This window comes from Streptopelia decaocto, assembly GCF_964273445.1.
Source record: "Streptopelia decaocto genome assembly, chromosome: 7".
Classification (NCBI taxonomy): Eukaryota; Metazoa; Chordata; class Aves; order Columbiformes; family Columbidae; genus Streptopelia; species Streptopelia decaocto.
Genome location: NC_138661.1, coordinates 41,386,552 through 41,402,019, shown reverse-complemented (window position 1 = coordinate 41,402,019; position 15,468 = coordinate 41,386,552). Strand labels below are relative to the sequence as shown.

At 44.6% G+C, this 15,468-nt stretch overlaps 1 protein-coding gene and 1 long non-coding RNA gene across 2 annotated transcripts; one reads left to right on the top strand and one right to left on the bottom strand.

Moving 5' to 3' along the window:
* Positions 1-466: 466 nt before the first annotated feature.
* On the bottom strand, positions 467-8,365 carry PPP1R14D (protein phosphatase 1 regulatory inhibitor subunit 14D). The gene is made up of 4 exons (XM_082058297.1): positions 7,997-8,365; positions 3,716-3,811; positions 3,465-3,497; positions 467-1,261 (listed from the first exon to the last, which is right to left on the bottom strand). The coding sequence occupies exons 1-4, from the start codon at positions 8,177-8,179 to the stop codon at positions 1,193-1,195; spliced, it is 381 nt and encodes a 126-aa protein (XP_081914423.1). The 5' UTR covers positions 8,180-8,365; the 3' UTR covers positions 467-1,192.
* LOC309442439 lies at positions 2,462-10,785 on the top strand. The gene is made up of 3 exons (XR_014184614.1): positions 2,462-2,871; positions 9,371-9,494; positions 10,063-10,785. It is a non-coding gene; the product is annotated as an uncharacterized lncRNA (long non-coding RNA).
* Positions 10,786-15,468: the final 4,683 nt, after the last annotated feature.

Sequence of the window (15,468 nt, the reverse complement as noted above, 5' to 3'; positions counted from 1 at the left end):
AACCTTGAACATACTGGTACATAGGAGCCTCTCTGGATGTGACTCCGCAACTCATTTCTTGTGTTTGAGTGGCAGGCATGAGAGGGTAGGGGCAGGACATAATGTGAGAACCCACTCTGCCTAAGCAATCACCCTCCATTTCCTTTCTTATTTCCCAGCCACGTGTGTCAAGTTACTGACTTGGTGAGAGGCTGGATGTAGTTTTCTCTGTATTTTTCCAGCCACAAGCTAGTTATACCCAGAAGAGTTTGTGCAGCAAGACAATGTGTCCTACTTCACTTCTCATTTGTGAGACCTACCTGCCTGCAAAAGACTCACTGTGAGATGCTCCCTGCAGGGAAATGGGGAGCAGGTATTTTTTCACTTCAGTTTTTCTTTACTGTCTAAAAAGAGAGCAAAGTAAGCTGTGCACAGCTGTTTTTCTCTGTTTTAATATAGAAAATATGAATTTTTCCAACATATTTTTAAATTATGAGGAAAAATCATTCCCAGACCTTACTCCTTTAGAAGACACTTCTAAATCATTAAGTCCTAAATTCCAGAAAAAGGAAAATATTTTTTTTTCATTAGCCTTAGCAGCCATTTCACTAACTTCACCTTGTGTAGACCAGATGCACTCAAACATTTTTCTTCCATCCTACTGTGTATTTTCCCTCCAACCTTCATGAATAACAGACTTAATAAGACGTGCAAAGTACGTGCAATGCTGTGGAGTCACGTACAGCAGTAACAGGCAAGAGATCACAGTGGGGTCCCAGCCACACCGAAACAGGGTGCAGCTTAACAGTAGCTGATTTTCCATGTTGTTGAATGAGGGATAACGAATGCCTTGTTTTCCTTGCAGTGAATGGAAAGAAAGAAGTCTTGATGAGGTCCTGAGAACTGTATTCAGTGCTCCTCAGCCAGCATGGAAATTCCTAGAAGAAACTAAAGGAACGACATTTTGTCCTGTTCCCCAGGTTAATATGCCCTTTGACAATCAGGAAAATGTGCAGTTTAGCTCTCTGCTGTGTGTGTAGCTCTGGAAGGAGTGGAGACTTCAAACCACTGGTACAAAGTTCACAAACCTGGTGATGTTTCTCAGTGACAGTAAGTTCTAAACATATTCTGTAGTGATGTTGCTGATCCTGGTTTTTGTGGAGAAAATATAAATTTCCTTCTGACCAAAGCTGGGTATTCCATGTGGGCAAGGTCATTTCTTCTGAGGATTGATGACTTTTCGGAGACCTTTCAATCGACTAAGCAATTCCGTAATGAAGTCCTACAATGAGAATTCGTCAAAGAAAGGTATCATGTTAATTCCAGTGCTTACTATCTGAAGAGTACTATGGTGCTTGCATTATTCCCACATTCACCTTCATGTTGAGCAGAAACCAGAATTTTGACATGTATTGAGTAAACCTATCTTTTAGCTTAGGGAAGGAGACCTTTTGATGGATGAGAAGGGTCTAAAAGCCCCTCTACTGCCCTCCCCCTGGCTTCCTCTGGAGCAATCATGTTTACTTTCTCCCCAGGAGCCAGCCAACCCCTCTTCATCCCAGATGCCTGCTTTACTACCTTGAGATGACCTCAGGATGCTGTTGTCTTTTGTTAGGTTCCACTCTTTCCAACTATAACCTCCTGCCCACTTCTGCTGCTCTCCCAATCCGGGGCAAAGCAAGCTGTCCCTCTTGTTGGACCTGTAAAGCTCCATGTTGTAGATTGCGAACCATCTCGGATCTGTGCCAATTCTACAGGGAAGTGGCTGGCAGAAAAGAGGTGGAGCAAAACACACGTAGGACTAATGATAACCTGGAGCAGGGGTTGCGGACAGGCAGAGCAGGTGATGAGCAGTTAATGGAGATAAACCCTGACTACTTTGCTGACACAGCCGAGGACTATGAACTGAACCGAACCATCTGGTTATTCCAAGTAGAAGTCAGTGTGACTAGTGCAAAGTTTACCCCCTGCATATCACCATGAAGGAGTGGGCAGCCTTTCTTCACCCGAAGAGGTAGCTACATGTCTCTGTAATTAGGCAAGGTCACTGCAAGTATTATAGCTTGTTACCATTTGTGCTGTGTGGAAGCCCCACTTCCTCAGTTGGGTGAGAAGAGGTTGCCTGCTGCAGCATGCTCTGCAAGTACATGCCTAGGATCACACATACCTTTTCAGTCAGTCCCTTCAGAGGAAACCAGTTTGTTTCCTCTGCCTGCTTTCTACAAATACCCTGTTTCCTTGAAAATAAGACAGGTTCTTATACGATTTTTGCTCCGAAAGATGCTTACTTTTTACATGCATAGCTGCCTGGACACTATTTAAATTGACTTTTTAAATTAACTGTGACTAGGGCTTATTTTTGGAGTAGGGCTTTTATTTCGAGCATCCTCAAAATCCTGAAAAATCCTGCTAGGGCTTATTTTCGGGGAAACAGGGTAGGCTGTTATGATCTTTTAAGGGGACTGAAATCAAAATCACCAGGGTGAGAGTACATACTTTTGCAAATGGGGCAGCAGTATCTGTTTGTAGTTAGCAAGTACCATACTGTCTGCAAGACACTTTCACAGCTCATGAATCAGTAGAGCAAACTCTTCAGTTTTCCCTCTGGGAATACGGGGTCTTGCCCAATATCTGAAATTCAGACACTCTGAAAACTATTCCCCATTGCCAACCCTGTCTGCAGAACCTCTGCTAGCAGACTATCTGTGATGATTACTACAGTCGAGCTTAATTGCTATGATAGTCATGCATCCACCTAATTTTCTGTACGTGTATCACTGTGCAGCTGCATAGGCTTGACAAGACATGGAGCCTGATGACTGATGACCAAGCACAATGTTCACATACAGTGGATGTGACTGGAGCAGTGATGGGGGACCCCATTTTGCACAGGTATGCGCTGCAGCAAAGGCAATTGCTGTGTGATCTGTGCCCAACACTGCAAAGTACTGAGCTCCAATGCTTTTGACATTGTGACAGCTTGTGAGATTTCTTTAACCAACTCAAAACAGCACTTGTAACGTTCACATGGGGAAAAAAAAAAAAAGTAAAACTAACTGCTGTGGCCACTGCCCAATCCAGTCTCGCGGCCATCCTACATTCTTCTCAACCGTAACATTTAAGTGGTTTAAGCCAAGAATGCATTTAGCTAACAGTGTGCAAGATGGTTATGTGAGCTGTATCACTATTATGACTTTTCTAGAGTGAGGATCAAATAGCTACTCAGGCTCATTAGCTCAGGGTGACCAAAACATGGAATGTTGGCTGTAAAGCATAATCCGTTATTTGCTCCACTGCTCTGCCATCAGCTGACCTGTATAGATTTACATGTATTTTTCTAACACAGCAGAATAAAGTGGCAAACACCTCCCATTGGGTACGAAACCAATATGCAGTGTCATGTTAGGCATAGTAATATCGGCCATTCAGCCAAGCAGCAATGAAGACACCGTGTAACATACATATATTGATGGTGCTTCACTCACCTCTGTCGGGCTGGAGCACTCATGGAGGATTTCCTAAAAACCAAAGGTGAGTCATTTTAGTATTTTATGAGCTGACCTATTCTCCCCTCCCTCCAAAAAAGGGTAGGTATATAATCTTACTACATTTGGCAGGCGGAGACATAAGGAAGCAGTGTGCCAACACTGCATACATGCACTCTGTACCCACACACCACTGCTGCTCTTTGTGAAGGAAGTCCCTAATGTAAAGTCACCATGTCCCTCTATCTGACCTGTAGTTTTAATTTCTGTTCTTCGTTAGGGACCTCCAGGAGATCTTCAAGATCAATTTGTGGTTCAGGAGCTGCTGCCTCTGTTTCTTCTCTTAGCTAAAAGGAAAACAAAATACACAATTAATAAGCCTTCAAAATTTAAGAACTTTAGAGGCCATCTTTGAAGCACTGAGCAGCTGAGAAGGAACTAGTTACAATAAAACCATGCTGCAAAGTTGAGGCTAAGATACAAATAACCTCAAAATAAGGAGCTTCTTATAAAGAGGGCACAGATTTCAGCCACTCTGTGGTGTCTGCTACAGCCACACATTCTTCGTCTTTTCCCACCTCAACACTTAATAATGCTGCTCAGGCATCATGATCCATCGTGAGAAGACCCTTTCAAGAATATCTAGCTGCAATTGCCAACTGCAGTGCAATGTAAGCCACCTGGGGCACCTCTCATCTATGAAAGAGCTCACGAGTTCACCAAACGGAAATTTAGCGGGCTTAATCTTAGAAAGGCACAACTAATACATGGAGATTTTAGACTTTCAGGCTATATACATTCACATGGTTGATACTTACACTAAGGGTTTTTGCAGTAACAGAAAAAGAGTTACACATTTGAAAGGCCTAACTTAATATTTTGTCAGCTTTCTCTAACAGACATAACAGGGATGTAATATTCTCTGATGTAAGAGAGACCTCAAGCTTTGGTGATTTGAGCATTTATCTTGTAATGTATGTGGGTGTTAACTGGAAACATTTGTAAGTGTGGTCAGACACATTTTAGCTCCACATGTCTCTACAAGACTGTAAAACAAGCAGGCTGTGGCTTCCAGTGTGTTTGTAAAACCAGTATTTGACAATGCAACACAACACTAGTGATATTTTAATGTAGTAATCAGCAGAATAAGGATACTGCGTAACAGTGCAGTACCTAATTGCTGGATAACATTTATGGATGTGTATGTAAAACAAACAATAAAGGCAATACTTACGGGAAAAAAGGAAACGACTTCTGAGCAGTCTCTGATACCAAACCATAGAGGAAATAGAAAACCTTTGTTCAGCTTTGTTACACAGCTGACTTGACAGTAAGTAATAAACCAGAGTTAAATATATTGCACCGTGGCTCACACAGCATTTCTTCTTAAAAGTAATAGTTTTCATGTGACTTTAGACAACAGGTGTTGATCCAGCCTGACTTTGGGTACAATCTAAGTAAGCCAGGAGGGTGAGACAGGGTAAGAGCTCCCTGTGCCTTTCTCCTCCTAGTATAGATGGTGTTCTGGCTTCCACGTGCAGGGAATAGTCTTGAAAACTGAAGTTGTCTCCTGAGACTTTAGTTTTGTTGCAAAAAGCCCTCATGACAGTAGATAGCATAGCATTCAGATTATCTGTACCAGGAGGCAATGACTGACCTAACATTCCTGGCATTTGCATCTGCAATACTGTTTATTCTGACTCTGTCACGTGGGTTTCTGAATGACATGGAGGAACTGTGCGCTGCTATGGACAGGTGGAGCAGAGGAAGGAGCTGACAATGTAATGCAAGTCAATGAATCCAAGGAAGCCCAGACTAGCAGGGCGGATTAAACAGTCTTGCCACAATGCACAAAGGAGGACTTGCTGGGACCTGGCATTTACTGTGGCACATGTATTTATTTGAAGGGATCCTATGTAAACCCCTTGTCAAACCCTGTCAAGAGTCTCTGACCTGGCACAGCATCATGTTATGTAGTTCCTGGTAGCAGAGCTCTTTGGTTGGCACAAATACAGCAGGAAGCTGGGAAACATGATGTGCTGGAGAGGTGCTAGCAAGGGCAGTCCCCTGGCAATCTGTTCCTGTGAGGGCATGGCTGGATTTCTCACTTGCGCCTGCTGGGATTCTGTAGAAGGGAAAAATATCCCCTTTGGGCAGTAACTCTGATGACAGTAAGCAGCTCCCAATTACTCAATTCTCAGAAAAACAGAAGTGATAAGGTAATTTGACTTGGTTTTCTGACATCCTTACAAATGTACACCTGTGGAGTTCAGCAAGTAAGAGTAGCACACGGGGAACCTCGTCTTGGGTCATGTTACTGGTTGTACCATGAAGTCCTTATTGTCCATCTCAAAAAAAACTCTGAACCAGTACTTTAAAATTACAATAATTCCCCAAAGGGCAAGATGCCTTGTTCCTCAAAGCAGCAGCTGTTCTCCTTGCTCATCTCTGGCAAATCTTGACAGTCAGGCTAAAGGCTCTGAACTAATCTGCCAGCCCGGGGACAGTTAAATGCCAGTGCAGGCGTGATTGGCAAGCGCCACTGTCACTGCTGCTGTTCTTTTGAACAGCCTTCACTCACCAAGAACACCACTCTGGCACTTTGCAGACATACTGGGTTTGGCCTGTCTAACTAGGTCTAGTGGTAACATCTGCCCCTGGGTGCACTACAATATTTCATAATGCATTTTTCAAGAGGCCTAAGACACAAATGATTATTTATGACTATAATTTTATAATTTTATAAACTGAAGAACTGGAAATTCAGAATTAAGTTTTGCAAAGATTATGAGATTTTATCCTTTGTCATTTTTACTAATCAAGCTGTAAAATTGTTTGGGGCATCTAAAAATGTCCATTAACAGAATAGGAGCAACAATCTACTCATTTTTAAAGGGGCCATGCATTTGCAACAGAAGGACCTTTTCCTCCATATTTGTTTTCTGTTGCCTGTTCTTTGCACGTAGCATAAATTAAAACAAATTAACTGGCATAAGAACCCAGTACGCTCCCACAAATATCAAATAGTCACACAGAAAATGATTATAACAATGATAATAAACAACAACAGCAACAACAATTATAAAGAGAGCCTTGGAGACAGTTCCTGAAGTTTGGCTTTTCAGCTGTGGAGCTGACATCATTCTATGGCTCTTGGGCCCAGAAAATCAGGCTGGAGCTCTCCCAGCACAGACCAAAGCTTCTCTGTGCCATCTCAGCATATAGTACAGCATCCTCCTTTTCCTGGGCTGTTTGGGCATGTCCTCTTCCACTGTTGACTGCACTTTGAAACTGCGGATGCTCAGAGTGGAAGACTCTATGCAATCATCAGCTCTTTTTCCTTGTATTTAAAAAATGTGCTTAACACTGTGGTGGGGTACAAATACACAAAACAGGGCAGAAAGGGCTTGGCAGTTCATACAGTCTGTCCCCGTCCAGGACAAGAATAAGCCGTTTTACACAATTTGTTAAACCCATCTGCGTCTTCTGTTGAAGAAGTACTGAGTTGTAAGTCAAGAAAGCTATGTTCTCTTGCAACATCAGCCATTGCACTACAGATTAAAGCAAAAACCTAAAGTCAAGCTATTAATATTTAGATGGGTTTAAGACCATGATGTACAAGGTGGGCAAATCCTTTCACCTTTTCTCACGCCACACTCCAAACGAATTATCTCAAGCATGGAAAAGCGCTATGAAAGCTCCCAGTGTAAGCGCCATCCATCTAAGCACAAAATATGAATATTAATAGTAGCAATAGTACCAGGTTAAAATTTCAGTGTACCCAGCCAGTGCTAGAACTTGACTTGCTTCACACCATCCTGAATGAAGAATGTCGTGTACCCTGCAACAGCTCAAGTGAAGTATCATTCAAGCGCTGGGCCTCAGCGCTCCTGCACCGCTCTTAGTGGGACGGCTCTTGGACAGGCAGGCAGCATTTAGGAGTGATTGTTCCTGCTGCAAAGGGAGATGGCTGTGGGGCTTTGTGAAAATGAAGGCATAAGATCTCTACACACATCATTTGAACATGTGTTTTTTTTTCTTTCTCTCTCTGCTGCCAGTAGTGTGTCCAGACTGCAGCTACAGATACAGCATCATCTGGAGTGTCTCATTCAAACAGCAGCTATAGCTACACTGATAACTGGTAGCTCTAACCCAGCCAGCTTAGATACTGCTTGCAGCAAAGCCACCCACCACATGGAGCTCAGCAACGAGAGGCATTCTGGTTTGTACATCTCTCCAGTTTGTCATACTCATGCTGAGCAATAGCTAACCCCCCACCCCCACCCCTACCAAGCAGTTGCAAGACCAGGCAGTTCAAAGCTCACTGAATGATATCAGTGCAAGTGTCTCTGACTAGTGAAAATACCAGTCAGAGAGAGTGCTGTAGCAGGTGGCAATAAGTCAAGTCATGAAGACTGACAATGAGAAGCTCTTTCCAGTAAGGCAGAGCAAGCAAGCTTCTGTTCCAGCACACAAGGTCTCTGGTCCCATCCACCTGACAAGCAAGGGGCTGATTTGCCCCAGCTACTCACCCGGCACTGGTAGAGCTCCTGCAGCTGGGCATTGATCCATTCCTCCAGGTCCAGCCAGCGCTGGAGGTCTTTACGGTTGTACTTGATGGTTAACTTGCCCAGTTTCCTGTGTGATGATTCCTCCCCAGGTTTCTCTGGTGTCTGGAAAGTCACCCGTGGCAGAGCACTGGAATCGCTGGCCATGCTCACTGCTTCCTCCTCCGCCTCCTCCTCCTCTCGCTGACAGCAGGAACTCGCCTTCCTGGGGGCTCTCTCACTCCTCTTCTTTAACCAATGCCTCTACAAAACCTGTGGCTCCCAGCAGAAGCTACTGGCAGAGGCCAAAGGTGGGCAGCATTGGAGGTCCCAGGGAGAGAGATGGGGAGACCACACGGCCGAGCAGCAGCCAGGCTCTGCAGGCAGAGTTACAGCGGCAGATTCTTGGGTTTCACCATCAGCCCTGCGGACAGGAGCAGGGAGGCAGAGAGAGGAGTTGTTGTAATAACATCTGTTGTTAAAAGAAGCCAAGTGAACCACGGAATTGATGAACCAAGTTTGTTAATATTTAACGCAAGTCAGCTCGGAGAGGTGGGGAAGAAGGAGGTTTTGAATAACTGTTTTCCTACAGGCATGACTTGGGTGCATGCGCAATTCCAGAGGCCTGATCCATACATAATGCATTGAATCCTGCTGTGTTCAAGGAGCCTTTGTGAACTACTTTACCTGCAGCTACAGGGTTAGGTCCCATTGAAATGGTGTATTTGGCATTTTCCAGCTAAAGCATAGGACCCTGCACAGATAAGGAGAAGTGGTCTGGAATCAGGTGACCACATCCACTATTTTACACAAGTGGGAATACTCAGTCAGTGACACTGCAAGCCAAACTTGGACTCAACATTCCCATTTTACATTGTTCTATAATCTGTAAATTTGTTCCAGCTTTCTCAAAAATGTCTGTAGAAGTCCCAGGGGCCTGAATTTGAGACCATTTGAGCAAGGCACTTCAGAGATAAAACAAGATGTCGGTACTCTTATTTAAAAAAAAAAAAAAAAAGTTAAGTATTTGATGTGATGACACTGCAGGGGAAGGCCTGTCTAGGGATATAGCACTATTTCATCCCCACAGAAAAGTGTTCACAATAAACACCTGCTGAAGTGTGATAAACCACTATCATACTATATATTATCATTGCTTGGTTTACGATCTCTTTCTTACTGAAAGCCAGGTTAAAGGTTTGCAGTGTTATCACCCTGTGCCACTTCAGAAGGATATGTGATTGGCGCTGGTCAGAGGAACAGCAATCAGGTTGGCTATATTTACAGAGCGCCAGGGTGCCAGGACACCTGTGCTCCCTCCTGATGTTGTCTCCCACCTCTTTATTCTTCTGTTTCTAGAGTCCTCTCGTGAGCCGGCCAGGGATCTGCCCTGTCCCATTATCGAAAGGGTGAACCAAGCAAGACCCTCCATCGTGAAGCAAAGGCAACAATCCCAGTCTCATGATTAATGCGGAAAAAGCAAGTAAGTCTCTGCTGCTCCTGGCAGCCAAGGTACTTCCAATTTGTACATGTCAAAGCTATGTTCCTGTGTCCAGAGGGATGGTGATACAGCCAGCCAGCAACATCTTGTACACAGGGTGATAGAACAAAAAATGGCAGGGCCATTCCAGCCCTTTTTTTTATCCTGAATTTGAGCAAAAAATAAAGGTACTTTCTGACAGAATATTCCACAAAATGCTGATCCTGAAACTTGCTTCCACATCAGTGAAAGATAAGCATTAAAGTATACCTGAAACCGGTATAATCTTTGCCTTTCAGACAGCCTAAAATTTCTATTTGGAAGACAGCTGTTAGCTATTTAATTTAAGCAGCTTACCTGTTTTTTCCTCACTGTTTTGCTGTACCCCCACCCCTAATCTTACTCCTAAAACCATCTTATTTAGACCAAAATTTCCCAGAAAAATGTATGTTTTGAGAGGCTCGGAGCATACTTGGGGAGTGCAGATTCTTTGGAGATTCTTAACTGTTAGAAACCTTGCAAAACCCACTGAATAGCTTATAATGTGTTTACAACTATTGACTTTTCAAAGGTTAATATGCTGGCCCAACGTGGAGATTTTACCAAGGTAACTCTCGACCAAAGGACACACACTGCCAGGTGCCAAGTTCCCATCTCCAAATACAAATGCTCTATTTTGCTGTTTGAGGACTGATATTTTTTTAATGGGGGAAAACAACGTATATTCTCCTTGGTCCCGAAGAACTCCAGACAGGCTGACATGAAGACCAGAGAAAGAGACCAGACTTATAAGAGAAGTTCCCTGGCACCTCTGACTCAAACAAAAAAATTGCAGCGGCTGAAGGGCTGGCAGGGAAGTTGCCCCCTTCCTCCAGCTCCTGCGCTGACTCAGGCTCTTTGTCAAGCCCATTCAACTCTACATGGAAGATGGGGTTTGCCCTGTGAATCTTCTGCCAGCTCCGTTGAATTTATGAAGCAGAGGATCCAGGTGTCACAGGGTAGGTGTGAGGAAGACGGAAAGGGGAATATAACCTGCCCTAATGGCTCTTCAAACGTCTTGAGCTGCTGCTGATTTGTCACCTCACTTGAGCATGAACAACGTGCTGAGATAACACATCTGAGGAGGTCCACAGGCAGACTCACCCCACCGTCTGTACTCCATCGACAAAGCAATAAGCTGTCCCTGGTGCCCTTGTGGTGCTCTGCCAGTGTCACCCTACAGCAAAGTCAGACATGCCCAGGGGACATCAGAAGCCCTCTGTAAGCCAAAATGAGACAGATTACAGGATGTTCATCAAACTGCTTTGGCTTATATAAGCTTAGTCATGAATTCTTTGTAATGAGGTGGTGACAATATAGAAATAAATGTTTACAGATAAAGTATGCCTCCTCCAGTAATAAACTGTCTTAATCTATGATTAAAGCAAGAGGAAGAAGCAAAAAGACTGTGTGCAAGATCACTCTGTGAGGGTGTGGTAGAAGTTCTTGCAGGCACAGGATCAGGTGCCTCGTGCAGGATAAGTGATATTATCTCCTTTGAACAAAGCAGTGTGTTCTTTGGGTGCCCCAGCCACCTGACGGTGCTGGTGAATAACAGCTGCTACCAAACAAGAAGTGTTTGGCTCTTTTCACAGTGCTTCAGCCCATCTTGTCCATTTACACATATCACAGCAGATTCAGGACGTTTCCCCATTTTGTTAGGACACGCGCAACATGGGTGTCTCAGGATCTCAGGAGATTCAGTACTGTGGAGCTGGGTTTTTGTGACCTTCTAGGGCCTCAGAGAGAGCCACCAAACCAAGCTGAGCATCTGCATTGCAGTGGCAAGCAGCTGTGACACTGATCCAGGCAGCAGAGCAACCAAGTGCATGAGGCAGATCCGGTTACACTGCTCTGGTTCTTGAAGCTGATAATCTCCATCCCACACCTGTGACCTAAGCTGGTGCCTCTCTCTCTCCCCAAGCTGACGACTGTGGTGCACGCTCAATAATTCAGCAGGGCCCCAGTTCATATTTCTGGAGAACGAGGTCGGCCTCTCTCCCTTGGGTCCCAGCCTACAGAGGAACGTTTCCCTTCAAGGCAGCCAGAAGCCACTCTCCACCTCCTTTAGAAAATAATAACTTTATCTGTCGTTGTAAATGTGGATAAGTTGTGCAGATCATAAAATGTAGCCAGGGCTGGAGATTTAAAAAGTCCAGAGCCCTGAGTGAGCAGTCCCGGTACACCCAGCACCCTGACCTCCCTCATTCTCCAATGTCTCCACTGGAGTGTGGAAACCAAAAAGGCTGCACTATTGCCCCAGAGGTCTAGCAAGAAGAGGTAGAGCATGTCATTTCCTCTTGCTTTCCACTCCTGGAAAGTTAAGGAAGCAGCCAGGCGTTTCCAGCTCACACAGTTCCCACCTCTCACCTGGGCAGTACTGCTCCCTTCCCACCAGCAGGCAGAGAGGAGCCTGTACAACTTCAGGCCATTGGTAATCAGTCACCCCTCTTCCCCAGGAGTCTCGCCTTTCTTACGGTAGTGAGAGGGCAGTGAGAAGGAAGAATGCCGAGAGAGAGAGGAAAACATTTCCCAACTTAGTATTTAACTGATCAACCCAAAATTGCACTATTTGGCACCGCCTCAGAAACAAATACACAGGTCTCAGCAACCAAGATGTGAGGTCAGATGAGCTGGCCTGCCTGCCTGCCCTCCTGCCTCTGTTACTGGCGGTCAAGTGAAGCATGAAGGCTCATCAGCAACTGAAAAGAGTAAATGAGAAATAGTTGTACTTACTGCTTTGGCACACCAAAGGAGTAGTTAACCCTGGACTCCCTTCTTATTTAGGCAATCAGTTCTGCTTATCTGTGTCCACCCTCAGACATCCTGTAGGTAGTGGGATGAGTAAGCATCTCCACTGAGGAGGAAGCCTCACCCCCAACAGCTGAATACTTAGGTGAAGCTGACAACTTGAATTAGATGCCAAATTTATTATTTGCAGATCTTTTAAAACAGTTCCATGTTGTTTTGTTGCCCTCCCTCTTATGTTGCTTTGCTATTTCTCTACAGAAAGAGGCGTGCAGCACTGAAAGCATTATTGGTGTTTTCATGTGGCACAGAGGTTTCAACAAGTCCTTCAGTGGTAGAGTTGGAGACCAGAGAGACACTGGCTGAATAGATGAAGATCTTCCTTGTTTTCCAACCTGCTTTCAACAGTTCAGGCTTGCGGAGGCCATCTGCATAGGTCTTGCACCAAGAAGTTTACTGTGACCCAATCCCCTTGAAAGGATGCAATTATACTTGCAGGGACTACACAGCTCACACCTGCAGGGAAATCACCATGTACAAACAGAGGAGAGAGCAGCTTTTCACAGGAGGCACTGGCAGCTGGCCTGGAGGTGCTGAAAGTCAGAAGGTTTCCAGGGATGCAGTCACTGTAGGAAAAGACAGAGGAGGGGCTGTGGGGAACCCCACAGCTGATCATGTTCCACTCACAGGCACTGTAAAGGACAGCTCCGGTTGCCTATGGGGACATCAATAGGAAATGTTAAGTTTATTCTAGTTCCTGCAAATTGAAGGTGCTATGCTTCACAAGAGGAGCCATTTCCATACATATCTCCCTGTTGCCTAGCATAGACAAGACAAAAATGCAGATAATTTCTCAGTGTAACTAGACACTATTTTCCCTCTTTCCCAGTGCTCCTCCCCTTAAGTGTTTACCTTGACCAGCAAGATTGAAATAAAAGCTAGTGCCATGCAGGACTGTAGACAAGGATTTCTCCAATGAAACAATATATTCTCATTGTGCTGCCCTTCCCCAAAGCTGCCCTCAGTGTGGTGGGAATGGCTCTCAGGGAGGACTCAGCAGCCTGTCATCCTTTCCCTGGCTCTGTTCCACAGGACCTGGGGTTAGTCATAGCCCGATGAGCTCCCTCCCCGTCTCCTTCCTTTGCCACATCTTTGTGCCGTCACTTGCATCTGGGTCTCACCCCTAAACCACACTTGGAGGTTTAACCTGAGGCAAACACAACAAAACAAGCAAGCAAGCAAACCCGTCTCCCAAGTGCTAATTACACATGGAGCGGTTCCCAGGCACAACAGAATGGATTTGTCTGCAGCAGCCTGTGGGACAAGCTGCTGTCAGGAGGTGGCTGCAGGTGGTGATGCCACAGAGCTGGGCTGCACAGCGGCACAAAGGGGACCTGGACCAGCTCTTCCCTGTTTGTCTGCCTGTTGGGGTCACTTCTGGAAGGTGAGCATCCACCTACTGATGAGCGCTGGGGTGTCCATAGCAGTCCCAAGAAGGTGGGTGATGCAGGGTCCTGCAGCAAGTTTGTTACAAGCCATGCGTGTCTAAAAGCTCTTATAATCTTAGTCAAAGATTATACTACAGTGCAGTTTACCCGTTCTGAGTCACCTCCTGAATAGTTATTGCAGGACTGACTGAAAGCAGACACTTCTCAAAGACAGACAAATGTTGACAATGACTCACTCTTCCAGGACCCTTGGAAAACACTCCCAAGTCATAAAAACCACACACCCTACTTTCCCTTCATACTAGCACGAATAACACATGGTTCAGTTGAAGTAATGAGAACTTATCCATTTGGCAGAAGAGGAGGGTTGCGATGGGATATCTAGGTTAGGAGGGCAAGGAATAGGTTGCTGAGTTTGAAGGAAAAGCACTGCTGCAGAGAAATGTTGCTAGTTGACATCCTTGATCTTGGACTCATCTCAGTTATGATTTTTCATTACTGAACCTCTCCAAAAGAAACTAAGCATATTTAGAAACTGTGCTGCTGGCACAGAGGTGGGTTGCATCCCTCCTATAGTGGAGTACCAAAAATGTGATGTTGACAAGTCAAACAAACCACCCAGACCCATCTGTCAAGCAGAAAAAAATGGGTCCAATTTAAGAATGTAAAGAAAACAAAAAGTAAGATCACATACTTAGGAAATTGTGACAAAAAATTTAGCTGGGGACTGATCAGCTGAAAATGGCAGAGAGAACAAGACCAAGATCCATAAAACATGTACTGTTTGTAAGAAGGCTCTGCAGTAAGCCTATGAATGATACTAATATGATGCCAAGATGTATTCAGAAATGTATTTCCAGCAGAGAGAGAGAAGATTAAATACTTGGTAATGGTGATGCGTTCTTTAGACTGTGGCATAGAATTCTGTAGCACGTTTAATAATTAAAAAAACCCTGAAACTGGAAAATGTGCAGAAAAAAGGCCATTAGAATAACAGAAGGGAAATGGAGATTCTACCATAAAATAAGTCATTGAAAGATTATGGCTTCCTTGCACTACCAGATTGAGGACTGAGTTAGGATATGATTTCACTAAAATAAATACAACTGAAAAAGACAGAAGGAGTGAAGCTTTTGACATTAAAGGTTAAAGGACAATACTGCACAAGAAAACTGAATATAAACTAACTGTAAATGCGCTTAGGGTGAGCAGCAGAAAACCTTGCAGTAGGATGCCTGCACAGCCTTCTGCTGAGAGCAAAAGTGATTAAAACCTCCTACTCTTAAGACTGGGATTGATCAGACTGTGAGGGGCTCACCCCTTCATAAAAGTTTCTTTTTTTAAAAAAAAAAGAAGCTAGAGATACCAATCCAGAAATCCTCCCAGCTCTACATTTGTAGGAGTTCTGTTACTTGGCACAAGCAGAAGAGACGTCATGTCCTTCAGGTTCATGGGAAACCCTTGACAGAGGTTTTGTAACACAACATGACTGTTGAGGAAGATTGGATTATTGCCAGTTAGACAAAAATACCAAACCAGGCTGTTTAGGGCAGTCCTGCCAGTGCAGAGATCCAAGCACAGTCACTGGTTTGCAAAAGGCATGGGGTTAACATGTTCCTGAGCAGCATGCTTCTGTGTCCAGGAACTGCACTGAGTCTCACTCAGATCCAGAATGAAGCTTTTAAATATCCAGGGAAAAACATCTCCTCCAGGTCAAATACAAGAGAGACTCCCTCCAGCAG